The sequence below is a fragment of the Aythya fuligula genome, chromosome 1 (assembly GCF_009819795.1).
Source record: "Aythya fuligula isolate bAytFul2 chromosome 1, bAytFul2.pri, whole genome shotgun sequence".
NCBI classification, from domain to species: Eukaryota; Metazoa; Chordata; class Aves; order Anseriformes; family Anatidae; genus Aythya; species Aythya fuligula.
In genome coordinates this window covers 43,898,870-43,920,552 of record NC_045559.1, presented here as the reverse complement: position 1 = coordinate 43,920,552, position 21,683 = coordinate 43,898,870, and the positions used below count along the sequence as shown (strand labels likewise).

The 21,683-nt window shown below is 45.5% G+C and overlaps 1 protein-coding gene across 1 annotated transcript in view; it reads right to left on the bottom strand.

Moving 5' to 3' along the window:
- GRIN2B (glutamate ionotropic receptor NMDA type subunit 2B) overlaps positions 1–21,683 on the bottom strand; it is a 196,272-nt gene that overhangs the window by 158,387 nt on the left and 16,202 nt on the right. The window contains exon 2 of the mRNA XM_032207593.1: positions 3,240–3,668. Within this exon, the coding sequence (XP_032063484.1) occupies positions 3,240–3,650 (411 nt within the window). The 5' untranslated portion in view covers positions 3,651–3,668. The remainder of the gene's footprint in view (positions 1–3,239; positions 3,669–21,683) is intronic.

Below are 21,683 nucleotides of genomic sequence, written 5' to 3'. Positions count from 1 at the left end.
AGATCTCAGTGTACACACATCATCTGGTCAATTTCTTCTGATGCCAAATTAGACAGATTAAATGCAGCGCTTTGTAACAGCTAAACAGGTGGGATTAGAGACATGACCACCGAGGAGAGAAACAGCAAAAACATATGCAAATGACTATATAGTTATTGTTCAGGGGAAAAATATGGAAAACAGAAAGTCTAAATATTATCTACAAAATCTAAACAGATGCAATATTAAAGAGCACAAATTTGAACAAAACAATCAGGAAATCCAGATGTTACATTTTCAGCAGCACACCTCCACCTGCTATGTTACACCTAGGGCAAGATTTGTGGCACTTCACTTGAGGCGTCAAGAGCAATTTGGAGTAGAGCCTTCTTCAGTAATTAGTGGGGAGACACAGGACTGCCCTACAAACATTTCATTGCACCCCAAGGTGCATGGGGATGAACTGTCCTCAGGTGGTGCCTCCTTCCCCACTGATTGTAGCAATGCGATGCCTAGACCTACAGTTAGCAAACTTTCAGATGGATGTTAACTGAGATGAAGGCAGCCTATGGTGCACGTTGTACAAGGTTTCTATCAGGGGGTGGGGGCATAAATTCAGGCTGGAAATCCTTTTTTTCTTTTTCGCCTGTCGTTTCGTGTCTCAATTCACCAGCTTTACAGAACATTACGAAGTTAATTTCACACATGGACCCAAATTTCCTCACAGACACACTTATCAAACCCTCATTGAAGGTTAAACAGAATTTCTCATGCTCCTTTAGGGAAGGTGGTTCAACTGAGGAGGTTTTTGCTTTAACCACCAGAGAAGGCGTCAGCAGTTTGCACTCTTCTTTAGGTTTGCATTGATGCCACTGATCGCAAACACACAAGGAGCACAACAAAACTCTAGGTGCAGGTCTGAACCTGTGAAATGCTGAGTTCAATCACAGCTGACTGCTGTGAGCATTGAAGGGATGCTGAAAGAAGCAATGTGTCCTTACGGGATCAAACCCCAGCCATACAACTCATTTGCAAACTACATGACTAAGGGTCAGTAAAAGACAAGCCTCTGTCAAGGCCCTCTGTGGAAAATAGATTGTTAAGGACTTACCAGTCAGACTTCAGCATTTTCAGGAGAATATCAATGTATTTACTCTCCACCATATTTTAATTCAATTCATCAAACAAATATTATCCATTAAAGATTATGCACCTGTGAATCAGAAGCTCTAAAGGTCAGCCCTTTCGATTTATGCTGAAAAGAAATCTTGGCCTTTCCTAAAGCCACAGATCTTTGTATGTATCCTGCTTCTCCTGCCTGCAAAACTATGAAAAGGGGAGCTTGATAAAACAAAGATCTCTATTTATAAGGCTTCCACCTTTGAGCTCCCTGTGGGCTGCTTGACTGCCAGAAGGCTCTTTAGAAGCCAACTGGTGGAATACACAGGGTGGCCGCTTGAGATGCCACCTTCCCAAGGAGAGAGGAGAGAGAGGCAAAGATTTTTCTTTTTACCAAGTTCAATAGGCCAAATTCCTCTTTGAGTTACAGAGGCGTAAATTTGATCTAATCCTACCATAGGCGGTGGTGCTGTGCTGGATTTACACCGCAGGAATCAGAAATCGGAACTTGGCCTGCCACGTTCAAAATCGCAAGGACCTTTTCCCAGTGCTTAGGACGTCTGGCAACAGAGACACTGATGCTTGTTCAAAGAGGATATAAAATGCCACCATAAGGATGAAATGCAGCACTAAAAGTAATGTTCTAGACCTGTTTTGCACAGACACTGACAACCGTGCAATGCAGGAGAGCAATGAGACACAGAGTTGTTGCCTAATTCTTCTCAAGAAAGAAAAGTCTCATTGCGGGTAGAATGGGGCATAATGACTTTATCACAACTGTAACTACTGAAGGACAGAGAAATAAATGCCTGTGATTCTATTACTCAATGCCTACTTTAGTTCAGTGACTGATCTGAGAAAATAACCTGCATATTAAATGTACATTTGGCAACTGAACAGCCACAGAGTGAGAAAATATCTTGTGATTAACCTATTCCCAGCTACTCACCTATGATGACCTGCACTGAATTAGTTACTTGCAAGGTAAATGGAACAGAAAATGCCCGATTTCTCAAGTCCACTAGATCTTTCTGAGGAAAAGTTGCCACATTGGCCAGCTTACTTCCCCCCCCTCCCTTCCCTCAATTACACCTGATTCTGCCAAGTGAAATCTCTCAGATTTGCTGAAGAGTGACCTGCAAAAGGAAAAGACTGTCAGCTTGATCCCCAGATTGTTTCTTTATGAAAGTGTGGTCAAGAGTTTCTTCTCAATAAAGGGGCTTTTTTTGCACCAAGCCTGCAGGAAAAAGGGCAGATCACTTCTCTTGGATATTCCAGCCAGCCCACAGCAGCTTGGAGGCCACTGTCAGCTGCACTGGCCAGCCCAATGCACACTCAGGCGTGAATTTCTGGGTCCCCTGCTCCTCCTGCCAAGGAGATTTCTGTCAGGTCCAGCTGTACACCATGCATGCTCTCCTAAGCTGACAGTTACCAGCTGGCCAAAGATGGTGCTCTCTGCATCTTGCCGTGTTCCAAAGCAGTGGCAGGAGGGCCTGTTTGTGCAGTTAACTGCCAAGAATACTAGCTTGGGTTGGGGAAAACAGCAAAGCGTCAGTGATATGACGGAATAAAATAAAGTGGAAACAGCTGGACTGGTTCAGACCAGTTATTTGCGTTAGCTAACACTACTTAACTTCAGGAGCTAATGAACACTTCTGAGAGATGATAGCTTTATTAAAGATTCAATTATTTTTCAATTAAGATGTAAGAGCTGTATTAAGCATCTCTGAAAATGCCACGATGTCCTCCAGCTCCGTTCAGGGAAAACCCAAGCTAGCATTCTTGGCACTTTCAAGGTAAAACACCGGCAAAAATAAAACCTTAAAAAAAAAAAAAAATCAGAATTGTCAGAGGCTCTTTACACTTCTTAAGGAAGAAGAGAGCTCATTCTTTTGCAGCTCTCTTCTATCTGCTCCTTTCCCTTCTTGGTTTTTCCTCTGTTGCAGATAATTCCACATGATTAATAGGCTCTTCTCAGCAGTGCTACACACAGTTAGCTCTTTTAATCTCTCTTTGAATCTGAGTCTCTCTAATCCCCTAGCCCTTCTGCCCCAGGAGACTCCACCTGAGGATCACAGACTCAGATAGTTCTCTCTGTTTTAAGTTTCAATCTGCGGGTTTACAACAGAAATTCAATTTACCTTATCTGCCATGATCATAGAGGAGCCTCCATGGATGCCCAGGATGGGAGTGAGGGTCTGGGCAGAGATGAAGTCCAGGATCTGAGCAATGGCTTCCTGGTCTGTGTCATCAGCAAATACCACCCCTTGAATCTTCCGATCTGACATGAGGTCACAGATGCGGGTGATGATGCTCTTGGGATCTGTCTCATTCATGGCCACCAGCTCCACCCGGGGCACCACTGAGAGGTGGTGGAAGTCATCTTTCTCGTGTGCATCTTTGATGGCCACTTCGTCTGAGGTCCCCACCAGGATGACTGCAATGCCAATGCTCGGGTGGCTTTTCTGGGCATGGGCCCCGCTCCCTGTTGTCGCGAGGACTGCCAGCACCAGCCAAAACTTTGGAGAGTAGCACTCCACCCTGGGCCTCATCTTCGGATCTTACACTCCCTAAACAAAGGAGAAATAAAAGGAACGGGGGACAGTGAGAGAAAGAAAGTGATTAATTGATAAGTCAATCACGCACTCAACCCTTCAAGGCAGATCCATCGATCCTCCTCAGCCGCTGCCATCCTCCCACCAGCCCTTCTTGCTCAACGCCCAGTCCTTCAGCTGCATTCAGGGCTCTATTAAATAGTCAGAGGGACTCAAACTGAGTCCCAGTCTCTACCTCAGAGTTTGCAGTCACCTCAGAGAACAGCTGTCAGCAGAAGATGGGATCATGTCATCTCTCAGGTCCCATGTCACACTGAGACCAAAGTCAAAACTGATTGAGAATTGTCCTTTGATGGCTGTTCAGCTATCTTCATGAAACTAATTGCTTATGTCAAGCCCATGTCTAAATGCTTGCCCTCACCACAAAGGAATTATTGATGCTTGTGATCGGTTTGGCCTTCAGCTGGAGGTATAGCAGAGAGGCTGAAGGGACCAGGCAGACAGGACACCCTGTTACTTTCTCAGCACAGTGCCTCTAGAATAAAGCGAGGACAATTGTCAAGGCCATTAGATGGATGTGGGAGTGAGTTACTCTGTGTATGCATTGCATGCAGCCTGCCTACTAAAGGAATACACACTGCTCCAGTCCGTAGTAGTTCATTAGTCATATGCCTTTCACCAACACAACATCCATTTCTTTTTAAAATGCCAAGAACACAAATTTTCCTAATGGTCACAGCTAAAAATGGACCAGCGTAACATGGGGAAGACATTCCCTTGAAGACTCACATGCCAAGTCTTTTTGCTAAAAAGGAGAAAAATCCAGAGAGTTCATAAAGGTTCACCATCAGCTACCACAGCCAGGGATGTTACGGGGATCTTCTCCCTGAACACGCCCACTTTATTTTGTAATCACAACAGCAGAAATGGAAAAACCCAATGAGGTCATCTCTCCAGACCCTGCCTGAGCAGGACAGCTCCCTGTGGGATTGTTCCTAGCTCTTTCTTTACTCAGTCTTGTTTTAATAATACCTCACATATCCACAGCTCTTTTCATCCTCAAGGCACTTCACAGACACTAATGAATTAATACTTGCAGTACGTATGAGGAGTAAACATTATCAAAATCCTCCTGGTCTGGGGACACAAACAGAGCAGTGGCAGTCCTGTGAGAGGCAGCACTGCTCAGCACGCCCATCCAGGGCCACTTTGCTGTCCCAGGAAGATGCCAGGCATTTCAAACTAGAAAAGACTTTCTATCAGCTCTTCATGCCCATAAATCTGCTCATCAACAGCCAGATACACTTAGAATAAACACACCTGCCCTGCATTTCTTTGCACTACATCACTGATCCTCTAATCTTGGTGACCAAGAAACTGGAACCTTCCATACCCTTCACTGCTGCACGTCTCTCTGTCAAGTGGGTAGCAGACTGCAGCAGCAGGGACAAAAACAGCAGAGTTTTTTGGGGAAGTTGGAAGTCCATCCAACAACCCCACCGAACGCCAGTCACCCCCAGAAAAAGGGCACAAGGGACTCCATCATGCCCTGCCCAGGAGAACACAGAGGCTCAGTGCCTGCTTCCTCATTGCCATGCTAAGCAGAGAGAATGTATCCTGCATTATTATTACCAGACAAATAACCACATAATAAAATAGATAATAAATATGCACCGGAGGAACCAAATCCACTTAGGAGGCTGAAAGGAACCACGGGTACGAAGCAGCAATCGATTCTAAACTCTGACGGATCCACTTTCTGAGAGACGCTCACAAGAACCAAGGGACTTCAAGAGTTTGGCAAAATGAACAGCTAACTTCATTCCAGCAGGACTGTTATCCTCCAATTACGAGTCACTAAATTAAATTCCTTCACAGTGAAATGCAGTCCCCACTCCTGCAATGCTTTATTAACTTTAATGCACTCTATACGCTCGCTGTCTCTCACTCTCTTGCTCAGTCCCTTTAATGCTATATTTGCTCTCTTTAAAATATGTCTCCTGCGATCTCTGCAGAGTCTCACACTGTATATTATGCTTGGTTAGGCAATGGCTAGCTGTGATGCCCAGGGAGCAGCGTAGGTTTTTCCTAGCCCCTCTCCCACCAGGAATACTTTACAGGGTCTTCCAACACAGGGCTCAGAGAGCAGCAATGCAGGAGCTATGCAGGCAAATGAGGCAGCTGTCTGCTTTCACACCCGAATACAGACTTCTCCCACAGGAAAAAATGCTGGCCGAGAAACCCGTTCCCTTCTCTACACTTGCACAAAAGCCAATAAATCTCTAGCATCTACCTTCAAGGACCAGCAGATGAGAGCACAGATCCTGAAGAGCACTTAAGTACCAACCTACTGCATGTCTGGCTCAGGGGATGTGCCCCCCAGACAGATCTTCTCTTCAATACAAGATGATAGGGTTCCCTGTAAAGCACCACCAGATATCCAGCCTTCAGCCAGAGACACAGGGAGCAGCCAGGCCTAGGAAAAATCTAATCTGAAGAAGTCATCAGTGCCTCCACAGCTGACCTGGCATCTCCCTCCACTTTGGAACCTTGGCCATGAGCCCTCTCCAAGAGCAGGAAGAGAGATGCCTGTGTCCACCCAACCACCCAAGGCACTTTTCCTCTGTCTCTTGCTCATATACGAGTTCTCTGTCACTCTCACTACATGTTTGAGGAACACGGATGGCCCATATGCCAGGAGCCAGCATCCATCTGCAGCAATTACAGGTACCAGGTTCAGACTGGGCCCCCTGGCAGGACAGGATGCAGGGATGTGACAAGGCAGAATGCCAATAAATCACACCGAAAACATGGCTGGGGATACCCCATTAGCTCCACCAATCAGCCCCAGAACACTCCCACAAGGCAGCAGCAGGTTCACAACACAAAGATATGCTGCTTAAGTGCAGGCTGTTGGAGATAGGAACAGGCATCTGGGTATCAACCCCACCTCTCCTTTCTCCTCTAGTCTGGCTCACTATCAGCCCTTTTTGAATGTATGCTAGTAAAGTAAAGGGGTACACAACTGCAGACTTATTGTAAGACTAAAGTGACCCCATAACTACTGTGAGAAGGTGTTTTTGCATACACAGCAGCAAGTTTTATCCATTAATTTTGGCAATGTTTAAGCGCAGAAGTTTGAGACATCCAAACAAGGAAACACTAGAGGCACGATAGGGACCCTCCTTGAGGGCTGTCTTCTTTTGTCCAGTGAGCATTTGCAAATTCACATTGAGAAATTCATAAGCACATGACAAGCTTGCAGTTGTAAAACAGGAAATTTGCCACTAGTTGTTTCAAGAAACTTCAATATTCCTAGACTAATTTCACCAGTCAAGAATGACTTTAAAAGTGGGCTATGATGTTTTATGACAAAATGTTTTACGTGAGTAGTTTTTTCCCTTGCTGGTGATGTGGGGCAGCATAGTGTCTGGGAGGCTTTTCTGTGCGTTTGCCACTCCGAAACAATTCGGCAATTCCTAAATTCCAGTCTGGCCAGTAACATCTTTCACACATTATTCCACACTATTATATTCTCCCTTACTCGCTGGTATACAATATATGTCAGGGATATTAGACAAAGTGGTTTCACAGACATATCTATATTTAGGTATAAACATGCCTGTAAAACCATTATACCTCTATAATCTCATTTTACTTACCAATAAAACACATCCACCATTGTAGAGGAATGCAGCATCTACTTAATGCTGCAGAGCAGTGTTACACAATCACTGTAAAAATGAGGAGGGAGAGTTAACTTTCCCAACTGAAAATGCAAGAGAAATGTAGGTAGTCAGACAGTAATTATTCAGATTGGAATTTGGCCAGGACCAAAGGTTAGATTGCTTTAAAATATCACGAGAACCTTATTTGACACTGCATTTTATGTGGATCATATCTAAGATAAGTATTAATAGAAAATTATTAGGCTGAACAGGCAAAAATACAGCTCAGCATTTAGAGATATTTCTGGACTATATTTCAAAATACCGAAAGTACACAAATAGGTCACTGTGCATTCAGCCAGGCAAACTGTAAATAAAGTGCTGCTCAGTGTACAGCAAGGCAAGACGATCTTTAGGTGGGATAAAGAAACTGAGGCAGAAGGTTGGATAGTCCCAGGAGCTTGTGGTCGTTTCTGTTGTGTATTGATGCTGGTGCCTCTGCTGCAGCCTTGCCAGATGGGCAGCAACATGCAGTAGCCCCCTGGGAGGGTATTTGCAAGCCCCAGAACCCCACTACGAAGCTAAACATAGCAAAAAGAAAGGAAGTTCTGTAACACTGTGGTCTCAGACTAAAAGCTGCCTTAAAGGCAACTTTCCTAGTAAGGAGGAAGACAATGGTTGAGATAGGAGGCTGAACAGCATCAGCAGTGTGAAGGGAACTTTGTAGGGATGCAGGCTCTGCGCTGGAGGAAGAACAGTGTCACCTACAACTTCCAGCCTTTCCTGAGGAGCCACGAGGAGGTTCATACCAGAGTGCTTTCTGGACTCTGCCTACTCGGAGCTCTAATGAGGTCATAGTTAAAGGACTTCAAGCCACACAATCTGAATTCAACAGCTAGTTTTGCATCTGCACCAACTGTAAAGCTAACTGTCAACCCTACCCTTACCCCTAATCACTAGCCCAATTCCAATACTTACCGCCACACCCATGGCTGAGCTACTACCTACAGTTGTCCTACCATCTCCAGTGTTACTGGAGACAGTTTGAGCATTGCTGGACAATGAATCAGAAACCAACCATCACATTTCCAGCCCTAGCTGGAGGTAGGAAGAACTCCACCTCAGCTGTGAGATACTCTAGAAAGCTAGCAGGTGTTTTGTGCCCTGTATCCAACACACCACCAGGGAACAGCACAGCGCACTAGGAGCCGTAGGGAAGTTAACATTGCACTAGACAAGCTACTGGGCTGTCTGGCAAGAAAATACCTGTATGTCTGGACCAGAGAGCACTATTTCTGTGTTAATTAACTGCAGAAGACTGCAGTTTTGGTCTGCTACCTGTCTTACAGGTAAGCTGCAGGAGCTGAGAAGACCCATGTAAGGTGTAGGATTGATTTAAACTCCATAAACTGTTACTCCTAAAAGCTGGGGTTTAAGGCTGTAAATAAAAACACTAGGCTGTAAATAAAACACTAATTTACACCCAAGCTTCTCCAACTCACTGATTTTTGGCAATCCAATTTCAACTTAGGACAGCATCCCATTCTTATGGTTAATGCCACCTCCCCAGTCCAAACACACTGCATGTAGTCTACCTCTGAAGAAGCACTCTTCCCTTCCTAATGCTGCATTGTCCTACCACAGCTTCAGCCCAGGCTATTTGTACACTGACAGCTCCTGCGCTGCTGTGCCACATATTACTGCTCACCAGGTAGGTGACATAAGTGCGCATAAATCTTCTGGCTCGTGTCCCTGTTGTTCCAGGAACTTTGTAAACAGAGACAAAGATGAGGATGAATCTGGGGCACAAAAGATGTGTCCTGGAAGCACCTGCACACTTCAGGTGCTGATAAACAGAATGAATGACACTGCAGGAAAATATCCATACATTCAGAGTAGTAATATGGCAGTCTACAGGTATCAGAAAGTTCCGTGTCCAATGATGAATGAAAGAGCAATGCAGCACCTGGACCAGAAGGGTCCATTATAGCGACTCTGACTGAATTCCCTTGCCATCCCCCAGGAGAAAAGTGGTATGTAGGCTCAGTTCTATTCACAATTTATTTTCTTTTAACCTGTTTGTTCTTCATTAAACCAGGTACAAACTCCTCCCTGGCCGGGACAGTGTCAGATTCATCCCATAGATCACATATTTGCTCCTTCCCATTTCCAAAGCCTAAATTGCTTCTGTTTAGGTCTATCCATTCAACAGGTCTATCCAAGGATAAGGTCCAAAAAGCACTTCCCCTTTTCCTGCCCCACATAAAGGAGAAGAGTAGTTCTCTCCCTACACTTGAGGCAGTACAAGGAACACTTTGATCATCAATTAGGCCCAAATCATTCCCAACAGATTAAGAACTGTGTCTCATTATTGTAAGCTTGCCCAAGGGTAAATTCCCAGTGTCCTTCCCACTTCCTCCCACCCACATATTTTACATATCACGGGGATAGCTGATACAGCCACAGCCTCCGAGCTTCTGTTGAGTCCAACATCAAGTGATTCAGAGAAATTACACGTGAAAATCCTCTGCTTAATAGTCTTGCCCTTCCCCCAGTCACTTCAGTATCGCTGTCTGCAGCATCTGCTTTAGCACACTACCTGCCCTGAAACAACTCAAACAATAGAATTACCACCACTAGAAGATGACTCCAAGGATCACATTTAGAAGCATTTCTCTAAACTCAGCCTAAATTTTCCCTTTGCTCAGCTATCCTGTTACTTCAATAATATCTCCTTCATTCAGCCTAAACAATTTCTCCCTCTTGACTCACCATTTCCACCCTGAAAACGCTAGTAAGATGGTTATCTGATCACCCCTTGGGACTTTCGTCTGCTGCAGCAGAAGTTCAGCTGTGTTTGTGTCCCTCTTAAGCTGAGCCCCCTTGGGCCCTCAGCAGGATGAGGGAGGGAGGAAGAAGGTAGCAGCCGGGCCAGGGAGAGCAGGAGAAAGCCTGACCTGCTTCCCCAGCCTGGCATACAAGTGCAGAGCAGCAGGAGCCAGTGTAACACACACAAAAGCCATTAAGAGAGACAGCAGGTCAGTCTGGCATTGCCCGGTGCCAATTTCTAAATGCCAGGGCAGAGAGGCTTGGCACAGCCATCGCTCTCAACAAGCTTGACTGGCAGAGCCAGGCTGGAGCCATCCCTCCCCTGCCAGGATCTCACCCGCAGCACCCCACTTGGACAAGTTCAGAGGGACAAGACCAGCCCTCCTGCCAGAGAGGAGGAACTGTCCTTACCGCCTGGAGCGGTCAGCTGCCGCTCCATGCATGGTCCAGTTCAAACAGGGGTTTCAAGTCTTTCAAGAGGTCTCTTCACCATGCAGTTTCCCACTTTCAACCATCGTCTGCCCCATCTCAGGCTCAGAGCAAATCATCCAAAGCAAGGGATGCACCTCTGTGTGCACAGCCCCTCCAAAGGGATTTCAGCATGGTTAAAAGCAGCTTTGCCTCCTGGCACACAGGACTGAGGGAAGCTAGGTTTAAACATACACCAGAATGCTGCACCCAGAACAACACCAGTTTTGCCAAATAAATCCAGCTGGAACAAGTTGGTGACCCATGCTGCAATCCCTTCCTTTCTTTCTTAATTCTCTGCTTCCACTTTTCATTTCCAAGCAGAAATCAACAGCATATTAACAACCTGAGTACATTAAAGACTAGGATTTCCAAGAGCTAGGGATTTAAATAACTCCAATCCATTAATAACCATGAAAAAAACACACCTTTAACTCTGGTTAGATGGTTTGGAGAAACACATCCTCTGCATTTCTGATTACTTGCTGTATTAATTTGAGGGTTTCCAATAAACTCTGCATTTTACGTACATTGGCAGATTGTGACTCTGAATTTCAAAAAGTTTAAAAGAAAAGGAAAAAGTGTTTACTATCAAGGATGGAAAGATTTTCCATTCTGCAGATTCCTTCATGCACTGCATTCAGTCCCTGTTCATTCCCCTTTCTTAAAGGCAAAGACAGAGCAGGCAGGTGAAGGCTGCTGTCTGCTGAAGGCAACTGCCAAACACCATGCCAAAGCTGAAATCCCATGGGCTACTTAAGACTGTCTCTTGATGTGATACTGAGTCCTTTGGATGCCACATACAGCCTTAAACTACACCTGCACTTTAGATTCAGCCATCTAGTGTGCTGACAATCTCCTCAGATATAATGTATGACAGCGGGCAAAGCTTTAAAGCATTAACCAGCCTGTCTCTTAGAAAAGATCTTCATGGGTGCGTGAAGACCATGCAGCAAGGGCAATTTAGGAGAAACTCCCTGCACTGTTTCTGCTGCTTGCGGCACCACCGTAGCAAATCTTAAACGGTGTGCCAGAGCTCACCAGACCTGATCGGGCCCTCATAAAGGTGTCACAGACAGCAGGAACAGCAGAAAAGGCCGTTGATGCCTGAAACATCAAGATGTGAGAGTGTCAAAGTAGCTGCTACATGAAGGCAGAGGTGTGGAGAGTGGGAGTTGTGTTTTTGTGAGCTGGTCCAGGGCAAAGCCACAGCGCTAGACACTGATGGGCACTGGTACATGTTTTGCAGACTGCCAGCATCTCTCAGGAGCTTCATGACCTCATGATTTACACTGGTATGCAGCACTGTGGAAAGCGGGGTCTTGTCACTAAGTGACCCTGCAATAAGGTCAGCCTTACTCATGAAGTGAGACAGGAAATTAATTGGAAGTTGAGAGGGGCAAAAAGGTAGACCACAGTGATCAGAGCCAAAAGTGGTTGAGAACTGGCTCTGGTAAGGCCACTAGAAAGGATGGATGAGTACTCAGATAACTTTGTTCTCAGGTCTGTTTCTTTATAATTGCCTCTCCCTTGGTAAAGTCGTGTCTTCCCTTTTCCTCATTCTGATTCTCAGTAAAGAATTTTTCTGTTCCTGTTATTGCTACTTTAAAAAAAAAAAAAAAAAAAAAAAAAGCAAAACAAACTTTACGCAGGAGAAGTAACAGGGGAAACCCAATGTGTGACACCAGAAAGAATGCCATGCAAGATGCTTGGAGTTGTACATTCCCAACCCAGCAGTATCTTAAAAATCACTCATCCCTTTAGAAAAACCTGATCCTTACAAATAAATACTAAAGTCAGAATGAAAGTGGAATTGATAATTGCAAGTTACAATTTTTTTTGGTGGCCTTATTTTCACTCTCCTTTACCTGTTCCTTCCTTTCCCTCTTCACTTGTCCCACCCCATAGTCTCCCTTTTCCTTGTATTTCTCTCCCTCAGTTCAATGACCAGTAAGGCACCAGCCATCAAGCCACTGGATGCAATATGTTTTCACACTACATTAGTGCGGTGCACCAGACCATGCAGCGCCTGCAATTGTATGACGGGTCATGGCCAATTCGTCTTACAGAGACCTTCAATCAATAGCATCCAGAAAGCTTTCCTGGCTGGAGGGACCCAGCCCAGCAGTCACTGACCTCTTCCTCTGCTCAGCAGTCCATCATATTTATGGAGTTGCAGTGACAAAAACTTATACAAGAAAAGCCACATCTGGACCACAGCTCATCAGTGACTGTTGATGCTGAAGGAATAGGAAGGCCCAATCCAGCACAAGAAAACAGATTAAATTTGGCTGAGTTGAATGAATGCCATTTCCATGCATCTTTTCCCACCAGATTCCTCTCTTCTCTTTTCTCCAGCTTGTCAAATTCATTCATGCTTGGTGTTTCAGCCCCCTTTCCCAGCAGCTCACCTAGCTATTCATTCCTCCACAATGCATACAAGGATGTACCTGCAAATTCCTCCTCCCAGCCCAGCTCCATCACCAGCTTCCTCAAGGTGCAGCTCCACTCCCTTGGGCCACATCTTTTTACACATAAGTTACTATAGGTTACATTTGGAGCAGGGCGAAAGAAAAAAAAAGAAACATTGGCAGAAAGAGCAAGAAGGAATAACCTCCAAAACCAAATAATGGTCACAGTAAAGAATATACTATCAGTAAATAAAAATTCATCCCATGAAAAAGCATAGCTGAGTTACTCATGTTTTAAGGTCAGTTTACACTTTTAGAACACCATAAAGGGGCTTAAGTATAAAAAGAAAATCCAGAATTTCAATATCCCCATAAACTTCCTTTAATCTACAATGCATGCCCAAGTCTGTTATCCTACTCAGCTTTCTGCATCCATCCATCACTTATCTCTAATCCATATTTCGTCCTCCATGGCTCCCACAGTCACTCCATTCCTCGCTCTAAGCACTGCTATATTTTTGATCCATCCATGGTACCTCTTATCTCACTTGCATTCACACTGTTAGGTATCTGTTTTAAATCTTAAAAGCATGGAGGGAACGAACCAAAACAAGTGAAACCTGGTTCTAATCCCTTACACAACCATCCAAAATCAATAAGCATTTTTTGAAAGTGTAAACACAATTGTTTTCTTCCTCAGCCCTTTACCTTAGTCTCCTCATCAGAAAGACAGAGATGCATCTTCTCTGCTTCACAGAGCTAGAAGGTTTAATTATTTATTGTATTTAAAGTACTTTTGGCTCTCAAGTGATACAAGCTACAGGAGTCAAGATTATTATTATTGCTTTCCATTGCACTTCCCTGAAGGCAGCAATGTCTTCTTGTGAGATCATACCCAACATTACTCACAGGATCCCAAGAGAGTGTATTAAAACCTGTCTGTCCAAGATCTTCAGGACAATAAATCCTAGCTTAGCTAGGAGCAGAGAGAAAGGAATTGCTGTAATACCATAAATAGTTATTGGTTTCCAAGCAAAACCCTTGATACTCAATATCGACTTTGCCACATTAACTCAAACTGCAAAATACTGCTGATCAGTGGTTTCTGAGGAAACAACACATTGTCAGCAAACGCTGGTTTGTTAAGCCTGTTCTCATGAAAATATCTCAACTCATGATATATTTTCACCTACTCCAGAGCAGCTTCCGGGCCAGGCAAGGAAGAGCAAGAGCTAAGTAGAGCTTTGGAGAGCAAAGCAGAGCTGCAGTGGGCAACCAGCATCTGGGGTCTGGTGTCAAGATGCAACTCTTTGGGGCACCAGGTGCCATCCTTCTGGCACTTTTAATCCAAACCTGAACACCTGTTTCATCAACAGATCTGCCCTGGGGGTCTGCCATAGATCCAAGGAGTCTGGTTCCAGCAGCTCCTGGACCGTGCAAAGGTAAGGCCTGTCTCAGTCTTAATACACTTACAGAAACTCAAAGTAGAAGATCTCTTTGCTGGGGGTCTCAGAAGTGGAGGCCCTCAGACCCTGGGTTTAACAGACCCAGGGAAGGTACCAGAGCAGAGTCACCCAGCTTGTATAGTATGGCTGGAAAGTCCTGGGAGCTCTAATCCCCTCCTAAACAAAAATCCTGGTCTTACACCAGCGAGCCTGAAGACTCAGAGACCCATCTGGGGCTACAACATCAGAGGTCCCAGAAATCTGGGATTCATAGAGAAGTCCTCAGATGTAATTCAAAGGGCCCACAGCTTCAGACCAGGCTGTAAGTGAAAGCACCCCACAAACACTATGAAGCCCCAGGGGCCAGGAGAGGAATCCAACAGGTTTGGTGGAGACAACATTGAATTGCATCCCTTTTACAACCAGGTCACTCCTTGTGGAAATGCAGCTTCCTAGAGACAGAAACCCAAACCTCTCTGCCATGCTGGGGGGCAACAGAGGGTTATTTCGGGAGCAGGGACAGAGGCACCACTCTGCCAAGAGGTGCAGATTTAATAGATATGGTGGCAAAGCTGCTTTCACACTGCTTCTCCTGAAGCACTGGATCAGCTCTGGGATGCCAGTCCTGTTTCACGAGAAGCTTTTGTACAAACCCAAGGTTGCAACACCATACAAGAGTCAGGATTAAACATTCAGTCAGCAGCAGACTGGGGTCTTTGGCTAGGTCTCATCCTTGTTTGTATATGACAGTACCAATATTGACATCCTGGGCAGCCAAAGATTACAGGCTGCAAATACCACCCAGCCCCTACAATAGCGTGGGGAAAGCACACCAGGTCATCCAGGCCACAGGGCTGAGCTGCAGCCCAGTAGGGTCACAGCATGGCTCCCATCAAATACAGCAAGACCAGCGCTGACCAGGTGCATGCACACTGGATAAACCTAAGACAAAGCCCCCATGCTTAGAAACAAGCATCTCAAAGTCCCATGGAAAGGGAAAAAATAAAATCAGTCCTTGGATGTTGTGCTGGCTTCCTGTGCGCCTCTCCCTGGCAGTTCCTGCTTTGGCATCCCATTAGAAATACACTGTGACAAGAGCTCTTCTCCAAACCAGGAGGTATTTTTCCATGCAGCTGCATGGATTTATAAGCATAGAGATGCCCAAATAGAGCAAAATTCACAGACACTTCTGCACTATTTCCATGCACCCCTGTGCCAAAGGAGTTTAAAGCTGATGATCTGGTGTGGCAGTGTTTTAAAACCACTTGCATATGTTTTAACACCTTTGTAAGGTACTGGGTAACTTGGAAGGGATCTATCATTCCATAGGTTTTTCAACTAGAAAGAGAAAAACTGCAACAAACAAGCTACTTATGCATTACCACTTGACTGTGTTGCCTCTGGGTTCTCTGGGATCCTTTTCCTCTGGTTTGTACTTTATCTTCCGAGTCTGTAAGACTTCTGGGATCCTATATCCCTCCCTGACCAAACTCCTCACACAGCCCTGTCACCACCCCATCCAGGGGCCGGGAATATTTCAACAAGACTAAACGCAGCACACATTTATCACTCCTTTCCTAACTAAAGGGAACAGAGTATATATGAGACCATGGCTGAGCCCCTGGCCCCGGAGTTGAGGTGAGCTGGTCGGCAAGCTGTGCAGCCCCTCCAGCCAAATCATTTACCCAGGCTGCTCTGCCATGTGGCTAAGGGACCACCTTCTCCAGATCCATCTGTCTTACAGGTTCCCCCACTGCTACAATTTTTATTTATGAAGAGCAACGGCCTAAAAGTATACATACATACAGGGGAAAAAAAAAAAAACAGGCGGCCTAACATTAGGAAAAGAAAAGCACTCAGGCAGTGCACAAACTCCCCAGGGGAGGTGCTCAGGCATGAGTTACTGCCAAGATGACATCTGTAGGGAAATAAGCCACCAGATGCAGGGGAATGGACTGGAGAGGCCCAGAGCAATGAGGAGGAAAAAAAAAAAAAAAGAAATAAAACAAGAAATGAAGCAGGCTGGTTTGCCCATCAATAGTTATGACACTTTACAGAATTCACAGGTGTCTTTCACTCTTCTTTGTTGAAGCAGCTTCCCAAAAGCTCATGTACCTGCTTCAAATCACCTGGCCTGCCATTCCCCATCCCAGCAGGCTCCCAGCCAAAAAGGCTTCAGTGACTTGCAGCAGAGCGAAGAACAGCCATCTTATCCAGCCACTCTGGTCTGATGTGCCCAATCTCCTCTTCTTTCTACCTGAAGGGCCACCACTTCTCTCATAAGCAAAAATAACCTCATAAACATGCACACACATCCCATTTTGTCAGTTTTCAGAGCAATGCACCTCCCTAGCCATCCCTTCAGAGAGGCCATGAGGAGACTATCATCTCCCTTGCACCCTCAGACATGAGATGGTGCAACAGAAACAGTGGCATGAACAGGGCACATCCCATGCCAACAGAAACATGAAGAGGATGATGGTCCACCAGATAGCTGGAAACTGGTCATGGTGGGGAGAGAAGACCTCCTGGAAAACCTGTCCCTGGCACCAGTAAATGTCTCCTGGACTGACAGCGCAGGACTGCTGGAGCAGTCAGGGCTGGGTACCTGTGTGAGAAGGCAGGGGCTACAAAGCAGCAATCACACATCGGGGGTGGGGGGGGTGGTGAGAACCACACACCTCTACAGGGCTTCTGGGTGTACCAGCAACCTTGGGCTACAAAGACATGTTCAGACAGGGAGCTTGTTTTGTGGCAAGAGCAGAGAAAAATATGTATGTACCAGTGAAGGGAGCAGGATAATGAGTCAAACCATCTGAACAGCATTAAAACACATCAAGCAACGGGTAAAGAACAAGTTCTAGAGAAGGCTCTGCAGCAGAAGACATGCAGAGTACCAGCCCATGGAGCTCACTAGCCCAGACTTCACCCTCTCCACCCCAGTATCATCTCAGAACCACTGCCAGTGCTGGTGCTCATCCACGTTTCAAGCATCCCTTCCAGGCCACCACTTTAGACACCATGCCTGAAAGTTCAGATGATGGCCAGGCAACAGTACTTTGTACAAGTGAAACCTGTGGTTGTCCAACATGCTTAAGGAACCGGAGGAAGGTCCTTGCACATTCTGCAGTGCTTTCTGTGTTTCAGCAGGCAGACCTCTGGCAGCATAGAAAATACAATCACATATAGAAACCTCAGCTGGAGCTGTCCCCCCCCCTCCTCTCCTACCCCATCTTGACTGGATTTTTGGTTTTGGTGGTCATCATCACCATACTATGAGTGTCAGCCAATTGTGTGGGCATAGCTGACTCAGAAATCTGCAAGCCCACCACTGGTGAAACAGGGGGACACCAAAGGGGATGGATATGCCTGTGTTTCCCATTGGATGACTGGGCCCATTCCCTCTTCTAAGTTTTCATCCAGAAATGGACCTAAAAGAGGTTGCCCAATAGTCACAGCCCTAAACTGGCACACACACAAAGAGCTGTATGATGGAGAGAGGAATGAAGGAGAAGGTTTCTTTTTCCTTGTTCTCAGGGTGCTTCCCTGGCTCAAGGGGTACCCACTCCCCAGAAAGCCATCAGCCTGCACCCGCCTCCAGTCATGTTAGGTTTTCTGAAGTGGGAATGCTCAGCTAGATGCAGTCAGTGCTTCCACTCTATCACACTCAGCCATCCATTCCAGGTGCAGCATACACAACCACACAGCAGCAAATAATGATTAGAGAAAGAGGGGGGAAAAGCCAGGTGGAAGGACACAGAAGGGCAGAGAAAGTGGAGCCAAGAATGAGGGTGAAGTCAGAGGAACAGTGAAAACAGTAGAGAGAAGGGAGAGACAGCTACTTTGCAAACTGTAGCTAAAAGTCTCCCAACGTTTACAGCAAATGATGCATGAAAACACACTGTCAGGAATGTGATGCCCAGAACCTATTGCTGCTAAATATTTAATCTGATTGGCAGGGAGCCGTTAAAGCCTCCGTGTCTGGATCGCAGGCTTCCACAGAGCAACAGGTAAAGTAAATACATCAACATGTAGTGATTCACCTTGGGTGCCATCAGCTTTTCCTACCAGCAGCACTGCATAAGGAGGAGGGAAAAAAAAAAAAAAAAAAAGGTTGATGGATATTTAAAACCAGGAGAAAAAGAGTATGGGAAAGGCATGGTTTATGTACATTGGCTCCCACTGCAAGCTGAGGGACACATGGAAGGTGGGTATAATGAGTATCTTCTTCAGAAATGACAAGATATTGCTCAGAGATCTCATACAATAAAGTCCATGCCTCTCGAGCACTATAAAGTCACACAGTAGTGTGTGTACATTGAAGTTGCATCTCTGATGGCCTGTACTTCCCTGCATGTAGCTCCTGAAGCCAGTCTGAAGTAGACCAATGGTTGCCTCTAGCGATCAGCTTCTACCTCCTGTCAGGCAGGTAGCAGGTCACAACACCCTACATTGGTGCTGCCCAGTGCTCACACACGTGAGCACAGTAGGACTGGCTGGGTGTACACAGGTATGTGGCCCTTTGGGGCAGAAAACCTCATCAGCCAGTAGTGCAGTGCAGCAAGGGGACAACAGGACAGCCAGCTGCTAGCAGGAGCATGTACATGCATGCATTTGAGCATCCATGGCAATTCCTGCTTGCTTATGCCCTATACACAACCTCCAGAGCAGCTGCTGTCTGTGGCAGCTCTGCTCTCCCTAAGCCAGTACCCAAGCTGGGTCTGTGCTCCCAGACAGCCCCTTTCTGGAGCTGCACAAAGAAGAAGGATGTCATCTGGGCAAAGTTTTTGCATTTTCAAACCACAGCCCCACTCCAGCTTCTTCTCAGAGGCTTCTGGCCATTCTGAGACACTCAGGGTGGGGGGAAGAATTTCTTCTTAATCCTCTCGTATTGCTTATACATATCCATTTTTGGAATTAAGTCTTCACTATTTTTCAGATGTAACAGCTTAATTTTTACAAAGCTAACTTAAAGATAAAGATGCTCTTCTGTATAGAGACCCAGACCAAGTTCTTCACCATCATCCAGCACACCAGCAACAGGGGTGTGGTTCTTTGTACAGACCCTACAGATTCTGGGCACAGAGTGGACACTGCACTGGCACTAACAAGTCATGAATTTCACCAGCCCAGCAGCCACCTTCCAAAGGATAAAAACATAGAATTACCTATAAATATATACACAGGTAGTTAAAAGTTATTATGAAAGTGTAGAGGAAAACAACATGCCCCATGGTTATTTCACAAAGGGCACAGGATTTGGCTGTATCTAAAATCCTGTACCACGTAGGACATCTGCAAATCTAACACTGGCTGCTGAGCCTTGGGAGCCTGGGAGGTAACACAGCACCAATACCTTCCTTACTTGCAGGACTAGAGCCCCATCATAGAGCGCTATTCCCCAGCATGAGTCTCCCATGACATTTCCCTTTTTGTATTTCTGGCTGCTTCCCTGTCCATGTCACAGCTGTTCAAGGAGCTGACTTCATCAGAATATGCTTTGAGAAGTGCTCTACTGCTCTGTACAATGGTCCTGCTTTATTTCTTTCAGAAAGTGCCAAACCACTGAAGAATGCCAAGGATAGAGCTCTGCAAGTCAAGACCAACTGAAGAGCAAGTATTTTTCTATGGCATCATCAGCTCCAAAGTCCCGTGGACCTCACAAACACAAAAGAAAGCATGACTTCAAAACACAGCTTTGCCGTATGCATGTCCCTCATCCCAACCCACAGATGAACACATATGCTGGGCAATTTGCCCGTGGGATCTGACAAAATCCTGTTTTAGATGTGGCTGCCCCCAGCTGGCCATGCTCACAGGAGGCTACTGCTTGTAGCTGGACAGGCAGGAGAGGTGCCTGTGCTCCAGCCGTGTCAGTGACAGCCAGATACAGCAACGACAGTGGGTTTGCATGACATCACTAAACTGCTGCAGGAACAAACTGCTGGGGCAGGGAAGGGAAACGACTTTAATGAGAACAGCTATTTATTAACTGAATAAGCGCCATGAATAATCCATAGAAAAGTCAGATATGGGATCCCTCTGACCTGCCTCCTATCTACACCGCAAGACTAGTCTTCTCTGTAGCCCAGGACAGCATTACTCCACTTGCCTGCAGTGCTTCAGCCTTTGCCTTAAAAAGGTGTTCTTCTGAGTTTACAGCAAAAATCTGTTTCCTTGATGCTGGGTTCCTGTCACTCTTTGAAATCCTTCTTAAAATTGCCCAGGAACTAGCTATGTCACTGGGACACAGTTGCTCTCACACAGGGAACAAATCTGAAGCATTTATTTTACAAACAGCCCTCCAATTGGGTATCACAAAAGAATAAATTTGTGATGCTCTTTACATCAGGCACGACAGAGCCATTTACCCAGAGAGACTGGAGCCACCAGCTGAGATGCTGTGCAGACGCGTGGCTCTTCTTCTCATCCTCACCTCTTCATTTCCCTCAGAGATTCCCCACTGCTCACTTTTAAAAGCAGTTCAGGAAATTAACATTTCCAGGCATGCAATAGCCACCTGGCATCTGAAAAAAATGGACTTTCTATGAGAAAATGTGCAGGATTTCTTAGGTACAACTACATGAGAAGCACTGTGAGAAGAGCTTCTGCTTTTTGATATTTTCCTGGGCTTGTCAAAACAAGGAGATATATTACTGCATAGAGGTTTTTTTTTTCTTTAAGCTAATTAAGCTATTTCATACCTCAAGAAAGGTTCACACCAAAAAGGAAAAAGAACAGCTAATCTACTCTCACTGGAACTAGTTTCTCATTGCCTTTTTTTTTTTTTTAGTAAAAAGCATGCGTTTCATCTGTAATCCCTCCATTGCAAAAGGAAGCATTCAAACAGATGCATCATCAAAGACAAAAACATAATTAAACAGAAACATTAACAAACGTGTCCTAAACAAATAACCTGCACAGAAAAAGCACCATAGCACCAACTCGTTTACAAGCCCCAAAGCCTTTTAAATACTCTAAAATCACTGAAATTAGATGAGCCCTACATGGTAGAGCAGCTGGGTTTGGGCACCACCCCCTTGCTGAAATGAGATTGATTTCCTGATGCCTGTGTCATCTGCTTGTAAGTGGGTGTCTACGGTCACCCCCGGTATCTATACTCACAACTCCCCTCCTAGCCTCTGTGCCACCTAACATTTAGACTCTCTCTCACAGGGATCCTCATTTTGTAGCTTCAGCTACAGGTCC